This window comes from Lepisosteus oculatus, chromosome 12 (genome assembly GCF_040954835.1).
Source record: "Lepisosteus oculatus isolate fLepOcu1 chromosome 12, fLepOcu1.hap2, whole genome shotgun sequence".
Lineage (NCBI taxonomy): Eukaryota > Metazoa > Chordata > Actinopteri > Semionotiformes > Lepisosteidae > Lepisosteus > Lepisosteus oculatus.
In genome coordinates, this window is record NC_090707.1 from 3,764,146 (window position 1) to 3,780,124 (window position 15,979).

The window sequence follows — 15,979 nt, forward strand, 5'->3', positions numbered from 1 at the left end:
CACCCTGTGGTCCATGTGGGTCCTAATGCCCCAGTATAGTGACGGGGACACTATACTGTAAACAGGCGCCGTCCTTCGGATGAGACGTAAAACCGAGGTCCTGACTCTCTGTGGTCATTAAAAATCCCAGGGCGCTTCTCGAAAAGAGTAGGGGTGTAACCCCGGTGTCCTGGCCAAATTTCCAATTGGCCCTTACCAATCATGGCCTCCTAATAATCCCCCTCTATGAATTGGCTACATTACTCTGCTCTCCTCCCCACTGAGAGCTGGTGTGTGGGGAGCGTTCTGGCGCACTATGGCTGCCGTTGCATCATCCAGGTGGATGCTGCACACTGGTGGTGGTGGAGGGGATCCCCATTACCTGTAAAGCGCTTTGAGTGGAGTGTCCAGAAAAGCGCTATATAAGTGTAAGCAATTATTATTATTATTATTATTATTATTATTATTACTGGTTTACTCAGTGTTTAGGTTCCCATGAATGTTTTTGGTGGCGATGAAGCCGCTGCAGTTTTATTTTTATAAACAGTTAAATGAATATGTAGCAAATTTATCAGTGCATCAGAAAAGTGAAGAGCTTTCTTTCTTTCTTTCTCCTTTCATCTATTTGTCTATTTTTTACAATGACTATCTGTAAAGGCCTTGTTTCAAGTGCTCACTCTTGAGTGTGAAGAGCAATACTGCAATCTCTCCTTTAGATGCAGATTGAAACACAATTTCCAAAAAGAAGAGCTTCCATTTGGTAATATATTTCTCATGATTCTTTGTAGTGCATATCCACACAAGCATCCAAATAAAAGTTACAAATGTAATGGTGTGTGTATTTGGTAATGGACACTTTTCACTGACACGGTGTAAACAGTGCTCTCTGCTGGTCAACATCACTAATGACAGTCTGACGAAAAGACTTTATAATGTTTCCTACTAAAGCATACTACGAGATTTGTTTTTATTAGTTGTATTATTTTTTATATTGGTAAATTATTTCATTCTGTTGCTTTATTTTTTCTTGTCTCCAGACATTCGAAATATTAAAATTTTGAGAAGAGGAACTTAATACAAGACGCTACGGAAACCGTAAGTGGGAATGAACTGTCGTGCAGGCGAGACGTGTTTAGAACAATCTGCTTTACGGCGCTGTGCTTTTTAGACAGGTTTGGGGTTTGTCCTTGCGGAGAAGTGTGCATATCGGGTGTTTAATAAGCAGTGCCTTTAACTCTTATTCAGCTGTATTTTGGTTTTTATAACGTATCTCTCCTGTCTGCCTCTTTTGGCATCGCGAATATTCTGCATTTTGAGGTTCGTGTTGAGTTTCAAAACTTCTGCTTCGAGTTTTAAATGCGTTTTAAAACGTTTGTTTTCCCTTTTATGCTTAGAATCTGTATTTCATACAGAAGTCTACACGATACGCTAAGCCTCGAGGTGCAATAATGACATTTAGAAAAAACAATAAGTCGAAGTCAGGAAGCTGTGGATGTTACTGTGCGTTTTGATTTGGGTGATGTTTTTGTTTTGCAGAACATGGAGAGAGGTGGTGTGAGCAATTCTGTCGGAAGTCATACTCGTATGCCCATTAGGTTTAAAGATGTGACCCAGTTCAAGATCGCACGTTTACAGCGCCAAAATAAAACCTTTCCTTCTTGCTCTGTCCCCTTTTCTCCGCCATGCACAGAGCGCCGGACCTCCGGACCGTCAGCGCCTCTCGGATGGCCGGCCGGCTCGCCAGAAAGCTCGCCCTGTTCGTGCAGAGGCACCGGACAGGGCTGCTCGTCGGCTCCTGCGCCGGGGCGTTCTCCGTGCAGGTCCTCCACCACGTGTTCCCGGAGCAGACCTACAGGAAGCTGCACCAAGCCTGGAGCAAAGGAGAGCCGGCCAGCCTCCCGGAGACCCTGCGCAAGACCTTCCAGGATGTCTTGCGGGACGCGGGGGTCAGGGACCCGCGGAAGTACAGCGCCTTCGCCGCCTTCGGCTTTCATCCGGTGGGGGCCGGGCTGCCGTGGTTGCCGGCGGGGGCTCGGATCGGCGTCCCCGCCCATTTCGACAGCACAGCGGACGCCCCGGCGGGCATCTCGGACCGGGTCATCCTGATAAACGGCGAGGCGGTGCGGGGGGACGGCAGCCCGGGCCGGGCGCTGCGGGAGTCGCTGGTGCTGTCGCCCGCGGCGCAGCGCTTCGCCATCGGCAGGGAGGTGGCGCGCCTGCAGGGCGGAGGTCCCGTCCTCCTGGCGGCGGTGGCCCCGGCGGGCCTGGCGCTCACCTGCCTCTGCGGCGTGGCCGTCAAGCAGCTCCTCGGCCTGTACGCCGGCCCGGTGCTCCTGCGGGGGCTGGCCAACGCCGCCGTGCTGACCGTCGGGGCTGCCGGCTACTGCCTGGTTTCCGACGCCGTGGGCCAGTGGCTCGACTACCGGTGGGACCGGAGAGCGGCCAGCCTCTCTACGGACTACGCCACAGGAGGAGTGGAGTTTTACAATAAACTCCTGGCGCGCAACGTCGCCCTCCGTGGTCTGATGGGCAGGAAGGGGGAAGAGATGTTCGCGCCAAGTGGCAACTTGTTCCCCTCCAGCTGGTTCAGGCTGCAGCGTGCCCCATACACAGCCCGCAGAGACAGCATTGTGGGCCTGCTGAAAGAGCAGAAGGCATAGTGGGGGCAGGTGTGCCAGTTTCCGTGCGACACTCTGGCCAGGGTGCCTGCCAGGCAGCTAAAACAAATGGAAACCGCTGATTGCATTGAATGTGATCGATTCTGGCTCAAAGAGTGTGAAAATTGTGGGTGTAGCTGGTTGATGTGCTCTCTAACCTCCAGAGAGATCTGTAGCTGAATGTCACAACTGCCTTTGGTTGGGTAACAGTGGCTCCAAGCTCTGTTCCTGCCAAATGCTGCGTCTTCTCCTGCAGAGTTTTTTTTTTTTTAATTGACGGCGGCACATTTTGTTTTGAATTTGCTTTCAGCTCTGTCAGGGTCAGACGGGTCTTGTGTTGGACACCTGGCCCGTACCAGTGTCTGAAGTCCGTGACTCCCCCTGGGCCCCTTTAACCTGGGCCCAACGGGACGTTTCCAAAAAGAAGGAAGCCCTCGTCGTGGGAGTGTCCGATGTGTTATTATTACGGCCTGCTCGTCATGCGCTGATCACCCAGTAAGAGCTTGCAGACGTAAGGGGGCAAACCCTGAACGGACAAGCTGAGAAGAAATGAGCCGACCGTTCTGCATGGTGAAGCTGCTGGAAGAAGCCTTGCAGCGCTGGGGCCCGGGTTCAATTCTGGACCTGGGGTGCTGTCTGTGTGGAGTCTGCTTGTTCTCCCCGTGTTCGCTTGGGTTTCCTCCCACGGTCCAGAGCCATACGGGTAGCTTAATTGATGGGAGTTGTAATGTCTGGCTGGTGATGGACTGGCGTCCCATCCAGGGTGTACCCTGCCTTGCGCCCATTGGTTGCTGGGACAGGTTTCGGCAACCCTGGATAGGAAAAGTTAGAAAATTCATGGGTGGAGTCAGTGCTGAAAAAAGAAGTCAAACAGGTCAGTTTAGGACCTCGTTCTCACCTTCTCCCCAGTGAATAAGAGCTCAGCTGATATAGGTGTTCCCCAGGACCAGGGCTGGGATCAGTGTGACCTGTGTTGAACACATCATAGTGTCTGCAGACGGTCCTAAGTCAATAGAATATGGCCTTGTGAAGTTTGCAACTCATACACTGACCCACAGTGCTCTCCAAAGATGTGGGAACAGTGCAGTCTAAATTGGGATGGAATTTTGCTATGAACTTGCAACGATAATCATCTCGCATGGAGGGGAAAAAACCATGACTGAGAAGTACAATGCCTGAGTATTTTATGTTTAATAAAGTCCGTTCACTCCTGCTCTCTGAGACTGGTTTTGGAGTGCAAAACACAAATGCTGTGCCCTTCCGGTGTGTAGGCATTACATGCATAGGGTTGTGTGAAAACAGTAGTTTGCTTTCTTGAAAGGGTTTGAATTAAAGTGGTTTCCTGAAATCCTCAAAATAAAGCAAGATGAAGAGTAAACCTCCTGCCACATAAGCTGGTCTTTTTAAATCCCTACCAGGAGACCTGAAAACCCAGCTTTCATTAGTTCACTTCACCAGCGAACTGGGTCACGTAAGTAACTGAGATCCTGAAGACTGTCAATCCCAGAGACTTAGTTGGTCCTTGGTGCCCAGAACTGCCTGTTACAGGTTTAAGCTGAAGGTGCCAGCAAGGCAGGCTGGGAAGGACAGGGAGCGAACATGCCTCAGGTGACAGCGCGTTGTACAGACAGTCTAGATCATCGAGGATGAATTACAGCGTCAGGGCATTTATAAGAAGCTATAATGTTGTGTGCTATTTAAAATCACATTGAAAGATCTTAAGGTGGATGGGTGTGGGCTGTGCATTTGTGAGAGACCGCTTCGATCGAATCCAGGAAATTAAAACAGTCATACTGTATGCCTCGGACTCTTTTCTAAATGATAAGGAGCTCGGTAGGGTTTTTCAATTGCAACCCGAGAGATATTTAATTTCCTTCTGATTTTTTTCCTGGCTTATTTCCAGATAGTGGCATATTTAGACAGCATGCTAAATTTAAAAGTTTATATTTAGTTCTAATCACATTTGAGCCATCAGCCCTACAGGCAGCTTGGAAATAAAAACCTAGTAATTAGCTGTGGCAGACATCCAACTCCAGTTTGCACACAGTGCCTGCTAGCTGTATCGCCCTGATGTTCTTATCCATGTAATACTCTGTCTCTACACTGTGATATCATTACGGGACAGAGTGTTCCCCCAAGCTAGCTCGCAGTGACAGTGCACATTGCAGCAGGGAAATACACTGAACAAAATCCATCTGGATGCAATGTTATGTGCAGAATTTATGTTATTTGAAGGGATCGTACATGGTAATAGTTTCTTTAAATTATCGGCAACCCAATGGACTTCTTGAGAATCGCCACAACCCAGAAGATCCAAATGGAAACTAAGGCGAAGTGCGTTTAAACGCGAGAGAAAATGGGAGGTATGTTTTTACGCAGAGGGGTGTGGGAGTCTGGAACAGCCATGTTGTCAAAAATGATACGCTGGCTTCTTTCAAGAAACAGCTCAGCCGAGTTCCAGCTGAGTCTTCTGTCTAAACTGAAAGAGCCAGATGGTTCTAGTGGTACTGTCTTGTTGATAACCTCTTTTGGGTTTCTAAAAAGAAGTTCATTCTGAAGAGAAAAAAGAATGAAGTGGATTTTAGTTATGGTGTGACTGAAGCTGTTCCCCATGCTAATCTGCGTGTTTGTGTAAACTGTTTGTCAGGCTACTTTGAAGTAGTGCTGCAGAATGGCCTCTTTTGACTGCCTTGACCTACACTAAGTGTTTATAAGATTCACAGGGGCTTGAATATTTAATTCCAAGAAATCCACTGCAAGCTTTCAAACAGAAAACATGAAGCTTTGAGGAAGGGTTCTAACACGCATTGTAAGGTTCCTCTGCTGTAGTGTACAGTGCCAGCTGAGCAAATCCTCAACCGCATGGTTGAAGGTTTGATTTGTGGTGCCAAGTCAGCTATGCATCCTGGGTCTTTGGTAAGGTAAAAAGACCTGGTGCTACCTACCTTCAGCTAATCAGCTTTACCATGAGGTGGGCCTCAGAGACGTTCACGCAGCTCAGGTACTCGGTGAGGAACGGAGGCAAGCCCACCTGAGTGCCAGCCCCACAGAGGGTGCAGAGGACCAGCTTTCACGATCGCAGATACACACGTGTCTGTGAATGATCGTGTATTTATCTCTCTGACCGGGGCTCGAGGGCCACGTCTTTCCTCTATGAACTGGCTTCATCACTCTGCTCTCCTCCCCACTGAGAGCTGGTGTGTGGGGAGCGTTCTGGCGCACTATGGCTGCTGTCGTGTCATCCAGGTGGGGCTGCACACTGGTGGGGGTGGAGGGGATCCCCATGACCTGTAAAGCGCTTTGAGTGGAAGGTCCAGAAAAGCGCTATATAAGTGTAAGCAATTATTATTATTATTATTATTATTTCCTGACGGAATACGGGTGGTGGGTTTCGGTGGCTGGGTGCTCTGCAGTTAAAGAGGAGTCTTACATCTGCCGTGGTTTCGGGTGAAGCGTTTCCCCCGCCGGTTTTCTCGAGGATTTGTACGCTCCCTACAGTTAGAAAAGGTCTAGTGCCCGTTATCTCAACTTAAATCGTGGCTGATAGTACGTTTACATTATATATGAAATGTGGTCTGGTGAAGCTCATTACCAGATGCCTTTGGTTTCATGTACAGGACAAGCAAAAGCAATGTATACATATACGTGTTTCGAAACGCACATTTAAGCTTTTTATATAATGAAAAAAACCTGAGCAAGGTCACACATGAAATAAGATAAGTATCTTTATTAGCTATCCACACACATGCAATAAGATACGAGTAAGGTTATTTGCTATTCTTGATAAAGAAAAAATCTACATACTGTATGAATTTGTTTTCTTTAAAATTTCCATTCTACAAGGCGGCCCTAATGACATTTCCGATTCATTTCAAATTGAGCTTGCTGGTATTTGTCAGTAGTACAACACCGTTCATTGTGGACAAACACAACCACCAGGTGTCACTAACTCTCTTAAAGGGGCGGCAGGAATCGCAACTTAAAAGGAGCGGCCCGGATTGTTCAGATAGGTCTGGCCGTTTTAGTGAGGAAGCGAACATCCTTAGAGATGCAGAGACGAGAAAATCCGGCAGCGATGAGAAAACAGCTGTCTCATGACTTTCGAGTGGATCGTCCCACTGAGCTGCGACAGCACTCTGCTGGCCTCCAGAAACGCGCAAACAGATCGGGATTTGTATCTGTTGCAAAACTTCACAGAGAGGAGTTTCATTTTGTGCGCGGGCAGCGGTGTGGTTTCAGTTTAAATGGGCGGCTTTAACCTGCGAATCTACCCGCCATCATAACCCTCTTAAAGGTGTTTATTTATATCTCTTCGTGAGAACATATGGTACAAGATGAGAAAATAAGTAATAGCTCATGTGTAGATCATTATCCAGCATAATCAAAATTCAGTGCAATATGTCTTGTAATTAGTTGCTTTCTCCTTGTAAAACATATTTAAAAACGTGAATACAAAATACAGTAAAACCTGTTTAATCTATATTACATTGCATGTGAGCAGTCCGTCGCATGACAACGCGAGATTCAGATTCACAAATGACAGCATTCATTTCCTGAAATGGAAAACAGAAAGTACGCAAACAACTAATTACTCTAACTTATTACTTTAGATTGATAATAGAATGCACAGATTAATTTATTACATCCAAATGGAAAACAACAGATGTTTAAAGGGTAAATATCTTGCCTGGGAGTTATCATACACTGTCATTTTCACCAAATACACGAATTTAAAATCAATCAAGTTCACTCGGTAAGTTTTAAAACCCGATTTTTTTTTTTTTTTGGCTGTGGAGGAAATCAGTTCTAAAAGACCTGTCAGCCTGAGAAATAAGGTTAGGTTTAGTCGCCAGTAAAATGGGATTTTGTGTCATTTATAATGTCATCTTTAATCCCAAGTGAATTCATTCACTGAACCGTGACCAAATCCACATATGATCAGAAATCCACTTATTCTTGGTACTGTAGGTGTCACAGCATCCCAGAGCCTCACCTGGGCGCGCACACACACGGGGAATATAAACACACCGGTTAAGTTAGCCGGTATGTTCGCGGGAACGGTGGGGAAGCCGGAGTTTCCTGCAAGAAACCGCCGCAAAACGGGAGGAGACCAATTTGTGCTCCACACAGAAGGGTCCCGGCGCCACAAGTGAACCCAGAGCTGTGAAGCAGCGGAGCCACCCACGCCATCGTGCCGAACATATGTCACAGCCTTGGGGCTGTGGACCGAAACGGCCCATTACAGAGCCGACCAGGCTTTGACGACGTGATACGTGCGTAAACCATTACAAGGGGTATCCCGCCGTTCGTTCTTCTGGTTTACTGACTCTGGGCGCCAGTGGACTCCCAGACTTTGTCACCGGTAGGTTTGACACGTTGTCTTCGCGTCGGCTAGGACACATGGGGAAATTAAAGGTAGTCTCCCTTTTACAGAACGAACACCGAGCCACGAATGAGCACAATCTGCGTGAGCCCCTGTTACTATGATACAATCCCACCCTCAAGCCCCCAGCGTGGAGAAACACGTTGTCTGTGAAGCCAGAAACTGTTCCGCATTGGTTTTCTGTCAACCCCCCCACGATCTCCACAAAACCCGGCGGAACTGACCCCTGCCTCCAGCACTGACCACGGGAAGAGATTCAAATCAGTTGGTGTCCGTCCTTCAGTTTCAGACAGAAGGGAAAAAAAGGCAAACGGACATGGCGTGGGAAGAGGTCGAGGGGACTCGTGTACACCTACTCGGCCACGACGGAACAGGGGAATCTGTGTCCACGGGGATGTTCACTGTGGACATCCTCCCGGATCCCTCGCCCTAGCGACACTGCCGCCCCACCAGCTGTCCGACAGTCGCTGTGGCTGTGATGGGGCTGTCCGAGACCAAGGGCCACAGGCGGCAGGGGCTCCCCGTCATCCGATCCAAGACGCCGATTAACAAGAAGAAGAGAGAATCGGTTCACAAAGAGGCCAACATGTCAAGAACGCTTCTTCCGGGATCGGCTTTTGTACCTTGCGCGACCGATTTCTCAAGATCCTGCAAAACTTTGAAAAAGGGAGATTTGTTTTTGAATACAAATGCTCATCTTAAATGACATGTTAATGCTTACCGTCATCCAGCTGGGGCTACACACTGGTGGGGGGTGGGGTGTCCCCATTACCTGTAATGCGCTTTGAGTGGTGTGTCCAGAACAGCGGTATATAACGGTAAGGAATTAATTATTAACCATAAACTAGGTTTAATCCCGTAGTCTCAGTCGTGTAGAGTCGCAAACTGCCCGATGTCCCGAGGCTCATCAGCTCTGCGGCCTCCCCTCTCCTTACTAATTCCTCGGGTCCTCAGACGCCGATGACTCCTGGACACTGGCTTCGGACACAGACAAATCCCAAACGCCTCCGGCCAGGGAGCAGGCGGCCGCGGGGTCTGTCCGGCAGGTCCGGATCGGGGGGGTCGTGGGGCGGGGAGGAGAGGAGGAGGGACCGTCCGCAGAGGGGCGTGCGCGCCGCCGCCGCCGCCGCCCGTGGCGCGCTCCCGCGACCTTGTTCCCGGGGCAGCGCTCCCAGCGCCACGCCCCCCTCCCTCCCGGCCCGCCCTCGCGCTGCGGAGGCTGCGCCATGTTACGTCGCTCTGCTGTCGCTCGCGCTGCAGCTGCAGCAGCGGGGTGAGCGCGCGCCTGCAGCCTCGGCGAGTGGGAGCGCTAGCGCGCGGCAGGACGAGACGGCGGCGGCGAGGAGACCGGGCCCTCTCCTTCTCCTTCTCTCCCCCCCTCTTTTTTTTTTTACGTCTGGGGTTTTTTTTTTTTAGGGTTGGATTTCTCTCTTCGTATTTTTTTTTTTCCCTCCTGAGTCTTGAGTGGGTTTTTCGCCAGCGCGTCCGCACACGCATGGACAGGCGAGAGCAGGGGGGTCGCGCTTGAGGTCCCGCCGCGCTGTGGGCGCCTGGTGTCTCCCGGCTGCCTGGCTGGCCGGCTGCTCTGTGCGCCTGCACCCCCCCCGTGCCGTGGATTATTCTCGCCGCCCGAGGTGCGATCCGACCCGGGAGGCCCGCAGTGGTCGCGCAGGCTCGGCTGTGATGAGCGATGATGATGATGTTGCTGCCGCTGTGGGTCTGCAGCGGGTGAATTGAAACTGGGATCCGCTCCACCACCCTTTCCCCTCTTAACACCCCTCTCCCATTAAAAAAAAGAAAGAAAGAGAGAGAAAACAACAGAATCGTGCTGGAGCAGTTGATGAAGGTAAGCGGTCAGCGCGTTGAACCCAGGGCCGCTCCGGGACCCGCGGTGCGAGCGCACTGCCGGCTGGTTCCGCGGCTGCGGGGAACCACGGGCGAAAGAAACAACAAACAAACATGGAAACGTCTGGGTAGCTGCGCGTTTGGGAAGGGACGCCCTCCGGGGAGGCTGTAGCGTGTAGGTAGGCTGCTGGAAGGACCCGAGCGCCTGCATGATGCAACGGGCTGTCCGGTGAGCTCTGCCGCCCTGGGTCCGGGGAACGGCTGTTTTCCCGGTCTGCATGCGAGCCGAGCTGACAACAACAACAACAACAACAACAACCACCTCCGCAGGCGAGACGTGTTCACGGCCTTTTGGCTAAGATCAAGTGTTCACGCCGCGCTCGGAGAGACGGGCCGTTCGCAGCTCGCCGGATCCATCCCGGTTGAACGCGCTTTGTGGAAAAATATGGGGGGAGGCGGCGGTGGTGGTGGGGGGGGTCTTGTCGACGAGGCTGGAATAGCGGCCGAATTGAAACGGGTCTCCCCATCACGGGGAGGGTTATGACGGGATACGTGGGCTCTGAAATCTCCCGTGACCGGATTCCAGAGCTGGTCTCCCTCGCTGGCCTTGCAAAGTTCGGTGCCGGAGACGGGAGTTTTTAAGTTTGCGTGATGACCCGAACTCGGGTTCTGCGGCCCGGGGGCTCCTCCTGCATCTCGCCGTGCCCTGCCGGAGGTGGACCGAGAGCCGAGCTGGGCTTGCGGGGTGTGTGCGCTGCCCGAGCCCCCCCGTCAGGTCCGGCGGGCAGTGCGGGCAGTGGGCACCGCGCAGCTCCGGCTGGAGGCCAGCTCCCGGGGTCTCCCGGTACCGCGGCGGATGTGCCGACACACGGGGGAAATCCGGCCGCTCATCCGGAAAACCCACAACACGGGAAGGCGGTTGGCCTCTGCAACGCCGGCTTCAACACCGAACATTTCTCGCGTGTGATCTGGTGGGCGAAATGACCTGCCCGAGCGGGGTGCCCGGCGAGGCCTGGCTCGGGGGCTTTACAGTACAGCCCCCCCCCGGGTGACTGGGTGGCGTGTAGTGGACGCTCCGCACGCCCAGCTGCACAGGGGCGTGGCGTGGCGCTTGCTTGGCCACCGCGCATGGCCGTGGGCATGCCGCGCGGCGTGGGGACCTCGCAGCTGGCTGGCGAGGCAGGCGGTCCCGATAGGTCTGCCCTTTCCCCGGGAATGGCCGTCCGGCTCGCCGTCCTCCCTTTGCCTGGCAAAGAGCCGCAGAGCTCGGACGGTGACGGGACAGCTGTCGCCCTTCACCCACACGGGGTCTGGGGAGGAACCGGTTTCGGGCTGCGAGATGGTGGGGAGACGGGGTGTTTTTGGAGGGTAGGAGAGGGAAAAACGAAAAAGAGGCATTTCTTTTTGACGGAGCCTCCAGTACTCATAAGTTGTCACTGAATCCTAGTTTTCCTTCGTGCCTGGTGCTCAACCCAGAGCAGCAGAAATAAGCGACCCAGTCGGCCACACCGACACGGGCCCGGCTGTGTAGTAGTGGCTGTTGCACCGCCTGCGAGGGTGTTGCAGACCCTCAGCAGCTCCCTTCAGGGTGAGCGGTGAAACACGGGCAGGACGCAGGCGGAAGTGCTTTATGCAGAGAGTGGTGGGAGTATGGAACAGGTCACCCCAGCAGATGTTGTTGAAGACGACACCCCCCCCCCCCCCCGGGTTCTTGTAGGAAACAGCTGGGGTCGAATGGCTCCTCTCGTCTGTGACCTGTCCCGTGTTCTCACGGCTCCGGGGCTGGCGTGCACGCGGCGTCACTGTCGGACATGGCTCGCGCGCCCCTGACATGGCGGTCCTCAGGAAGGCCAGGTGAGACCGTGGGTCTCAGTGTTGGCACGTCCCTGCTGAGCCCCTGGTGTGCATATACGCACTGGTAGTAAATTAGACTTATTCATGGATGTGGGACAGGTACAGTTGTGTGAAGGTTTCACAAAGGATCGTGTGCGTGGATGAGCCCACAAGTGGGACACGTACTAATACGGAACAAGTAATAGGTTTCTTCCATGCTGAAAAAAAGAAGGCGGCTCCATGGCCGAAACGTTGTTCTCTTTCTTCTTTTTTTCAGCCTGGAATAAACCTGTTACTTGTTCCTTTGCAGCCTACGCATGCTGACGCAGCTCCCCACCTGAACTACTACGTACTAATACTGCGAGGGCATTTGGAACGTGCTTGCCCTCCATCGTACAGGACTCTTTATGGTAGTGCCAGACCTGCCAACGCTGTATCAAGTCCGCCGGTTCGTTTTGGGTCAAGGGCATGTTTAAATCAGTCAGTTTGCAGAGGTTCAAAGACCCACCTGGTTTACTCACTGTGACTGTGGCGCGAGACGTGCCACAATAAAAAAAAAAAACGGATTATCTTCCATTCATTCATCTGTATTGAACACATGTTGCATCGTGATAAAGATCCTGCTATAAACGAGCACACACAGAAGTGGTCCGTATCTGAGCACTCTCAGTAGATGTGTGGAGTGTGGGTTATTAGAGGAATTTAATGTAAATAACCTTTTTGTGTGTTGCTGGTCTGACTGCCTTTCTTGTAGTTATTTATAAATCATTTTGCATAATGTGTCATCTGTGATAAGATTTTTTTGAAGGTTTTGACTAAAATTTGTATAGCGGGTTGATTTGAGTTGGCATCTATTTGATACTTTTATTGATACATTTATTTGATTTACTTGATACTTTTAGATGGGTTTAATTTCCTGTTAATAACGTGCTTGCACTCATTACTAATTCCTTTGCTCCACTTGCGGATGAGTATGCGGGTTGCTGGCAGTATTTTCTTTGGGGGTATCGCTTAATTTGTAGCAAGAAAGAGGCTAGTAAGTGCTTGGAGATGACTGATTTTCGAGGTGTCATATAAATGTTTTTTATTATTTTTATTAATGCACTGTACATTGTAACATGCGAGACAAGTCACTAGTACTCATTCAGCAATGCCCACAAACTCCAGGCTCATTATTCGAAACCTTCATAAGCACAGTCCTCAGTTGTAGCTGCATATGGGCCTACTGTGATCTCAGTTTCTGAACCAGATAGGAAGATGAAGTGACCTAGACAAGGCAGAAGTCCAGTCTGGCCCCTTCACTGCTGGAAGGAACAGGTGTTGAAGCGGTATTTTGTCTTTGATGGTGTTAGCCTCGTTGCTGTGCTTTTGCATTGAGGAACTGCGTCCCACGCTAGGAAGCCAGGGTCTCTGGTCCTGCAAACAGATCTGCATAATGGCGTTCGGCCTTGTGGCATTTCCCCTGCTGACTCTCTCACTCCCTGGTCTGTGGAGCAGCTGGAGGTGTGCAGGAGCTGTAGAGTGCTTGCTAACGCCCAGGCGGGCTCGATGGGAGGAAAGGCGTCCTCTCGTGAATCACCGGTCCCACGTTCTAGAGCCAAGCTGGCGTTGCAGGCAGGTGGACTCGCTGGGGGGAGCTTTGTTTTTAGCCTTTTCTTAAAACCCTTGGCTGATACCCTGTCCCGCACCGGAAAGGTTTGCTTTTCCATACAGGTGTTTTTCCCCCCACTTGTGTCTCGGTCTGAATACTTTTGCTCGCAGGCAGCTGTAGACCCATAGAACTGTGCAGTATGTGTGCGTTTGTCTTTAGATCGAGATAGTGAAACGACGCCAGGCCTGCCGTATGGGAGCATTGAAATTGTCAAGTATTATTTGGTTTGTGACCGGTTTATTTTTGTCATCGTTATTTTTCCTGGCTCCCTCTGTGACGTCTTGTAGAGCTTTCCAATAAGGCAAAAGGTGAAAATGTGAGTGTCGCACAAATACACAACCTAATACGATCCGTATTAAAAAAGCAAAAGTAAAGAGGAATGTTAAATAGAAATGAACGGAGTCGATCCCTAAGGGCTGATTTCATCCAGCTTCCTGCTCGGAAATGGAAGCGTCATTATTAAAAAACAAACAAACTGATTTGCTCTAGACACACATGGTAAGTTTGTCCTTTATCACCAAAGGAACCGGATTCGTGGCGACTGCAGAAGACAGCGTGTCTCACTCCCCTTCTGCAGTGAATGAGCGCGGACAGGCGGCAGCAGGAGAGACCACTGAGCTGGTGCAGAGGGGGAGGTGTGCACAATGCCGCGTGTGTGCAGGCCGCAGTGAAAGGGAATAGCTGGGCTTAGCGTTTCCAGCGGCAGCTCTGGGGGTGTGCAGCATTGAAAATATGAATGAAGCAAGCGCTGGTCGTTCTGGAGCTTTAAGAATGAAAGGAGCGAGCTGGTGGGAGAATGAGGTCGGCAGACAGGAATTCTGTTACTGGTAATGGCTTTTATGATATTTTGGTACATAAAGCAGACGAGCTGATTCCCTGCCCGGGCCGCTCAATCATTCATCTGCCCTCACTGCAAATGCTGTTTTGCTTTTAGATGCACGCACTGTCGTCGCGTTGGTAAACCGAATTGAGACATTGCAGCAGTCAGCTTAGCGCGAGCTTTATTGGATTGCCGGATGCACAAGATGAGGAGCACGTATCCATCGTTAGAAGGAAGTGTCGCGCAGGTTTAGGTCGGAGGACATGGTGAGGTGCTGCTCGTTTAATTGTAAACTTGGGTTATTTAGGGCACGTTCTTTGTTTCATCATGTGGAATGGAACACTGCGTACATTTTTGTGATGGTGTTTCCGTGGAAAAACTAAGTCTCTAGAAAGTACCCACCTTGATAAGAATCACTTTAAATGTTTCCTATATACATATTATCGTACTAAAGCCAGATTGAAAGATTAAGTTATACTGCAAACTGTGATAACTGTTTTTTGTTCTCATTATGATGAATGGTTTTAAAGTCTAGTGGAATGTATTGCATTTGCCTACAGTATTTTTTGCTTTTTCTAAAGAAAACCCACAATGGAAATAATCAGATTTTAATTCAGTTCTTTTTCTCTGATGTTAAGATTACAGAAATAAGTAAATGATCTTCATCCAACCATTTTCTAACTGCTTTATCCAAAACAGGATATTGTGCCATCCTACATGAACTTTAGTTTAAAGTAAGGAATGAAATCCATCATTAGCCCTGTTGTATCCTTAGATATTTAACAATCCAATCACTTAAACTTGTCAGGCATGAAACAGGTGCATAAAAGTTGTTATTCTTTTGGATGATCAGTATTGTGTATCTTGTATCTTGTGTGAGTTTGTCACAGTAGTAATCAGTCAGAAGAATCCCTTGCAATTACTGGGATACCCGTGCGAATGGTGGCTCGCACCGCCACGTTGCCACAGCGACCGCGCGGTCTGCCACGCCCCCCGGGGCTGGGCGTGCCCCATGTGGGAGGTGATCAGGTCTCGCTGCTCCGTGTCATGGCCAGCACTGGACCAACTGAGCTCCCTGGCTCCCCGCAGAGCCCTCGCTCAGGTCCCCGTCGCTGAGCTCCTCCGCTGTCCCAGCTGCCCTCCACCCGCGGGCTCCAGGCCTCCCTGCGTCCCCCTGGCTTTGCCCGGCCGCGATGGCGGGACCTTCCCCGCGGCGCCGCGGTCGCGCCCGCTGCTCTTCGTGCAGGGGGACGCCAGAGCGCGGGCCGGACAGCTGCTCTCCGCGGCAGGCTAGCGTGTGAGGGAGAAAAGTCCTTCGCCAGCTGAAGTGAGGGAATCCAGACCGAGCGAGCCTAAAGTGGATTTCAGCAAGACCAGGGTTTAACATGCGTACTCTTACGAAGTGTCACTGGTGTGGTGTAACGACCACGTAGTTAGGAGCTCAGCTGATCATCTCGTGCGTCGTATGGCATTTCCTTCAGTACAGTACCCCCGGTTCGTTCGTTAGTAGCTAATTATGCCCTGATTTCTGAATTCTCCCTCTTGCATAGTAATACGATTGTTACTACTATACAGTAAATACTACTATACAGGGTTTATTTTCACGTAATATTTATTACAAATTAGAAAGCCTGTGTTGAAGTCACTGGACTTTTTTACTGGATTACATTAAAAAATTAAAAAATAGTACTTGTCTTCATGGTTACTGTTGAAACCGGTTGTGAAGCTTAGTTTATTTTCAAAGTCTGATTCAACACATTTTTAGATAGCTGTTATTGGATGACTCATGTTTGTGACATTATTAGATCTTG

At 50.4% G+C, this 15,979-nt stretch overlaps 2 protein-coding genes across 9 annotated transcripts in view; both read left to right on the forward strand.

Annotated features, from left to right (window-relative positions):
- The first annotated feature begins 989 nt into the window (after positions 1–989).
- Positions 990–4,014, forward strand: tmem177 (transmembrane protein 177). Of its 3 annotated transcripts, none has more exons than XM_015358269.2 (2): positions 990–1,074; positions 1,670–4,014. In XM_015358269.2, exon 2 carries the CDS (start codon positions 1,704–1,706, stop codon positions 2,637–2,639), a length of 936 nt encoding a protein of 311 aa, XP_015213755.2. In that variant the 5' UTR covers positions 990–1,074; positions 1,670–1,703; the 3' UTR covers positions 2,640–4,014. The 3 variants fall into 3 exon arrangements, with proteins under 3 accessions (XP_015213755.2, XP_015213754.2, XP_015213756.2); XM_015358268.2 differs by lacking the exon at positions 990–1,074 and adding an exon at positions 1,113–1,296; XM_015358270.2 differs by lacking the exon at positions 990–1,074 and adding an exon at positions 1,136–1,189.
- Positions 4,015–4,737: 723 nt separating this feature from the next.
- The window catches only part of ptpn4a (protein tyrosine phosphatase non-receptor type 4a), a 65,102-nt gene continuing 53,860 nt past the window's right edge, over positions 4,738–15,979 (forward strand). For 2 of the 6 annotated variants that reach the window (XM_069196671.1, XM_069196673.1), the window contains exon 1: positions 9,247–9,865. Coding sequence is in view for 4 of the 6 variants with exons in the window: in XM_069196673.1 (XP_069052774.1) it covers positions 9,860–9,865 (6 nt within the window). In the remaining 2 variants the exon portion in view is untranslated. Of the gene's footprint in view, positions 5,000–9,246; positions 9,866–9,910; positions 10,094–14,040; positions 14,176–15,979 lie in introns of those variants that run through there. The other 4 variants (XM_069196670.1, XM_069196672.1, XM_069196669.1 and 1 more) reach the window with 4 other exon arrangements.

Bases quoted from the DNA above. Each gene is read 5' to 3' on its own strand.
- tmem177 (XM_015358269.2), top strand. From the start codon at position 1,704: ATGGCCGGCCGGCTCGCCAGAAAGCTCGCCCTGTTCGTGCAGAGGCAC.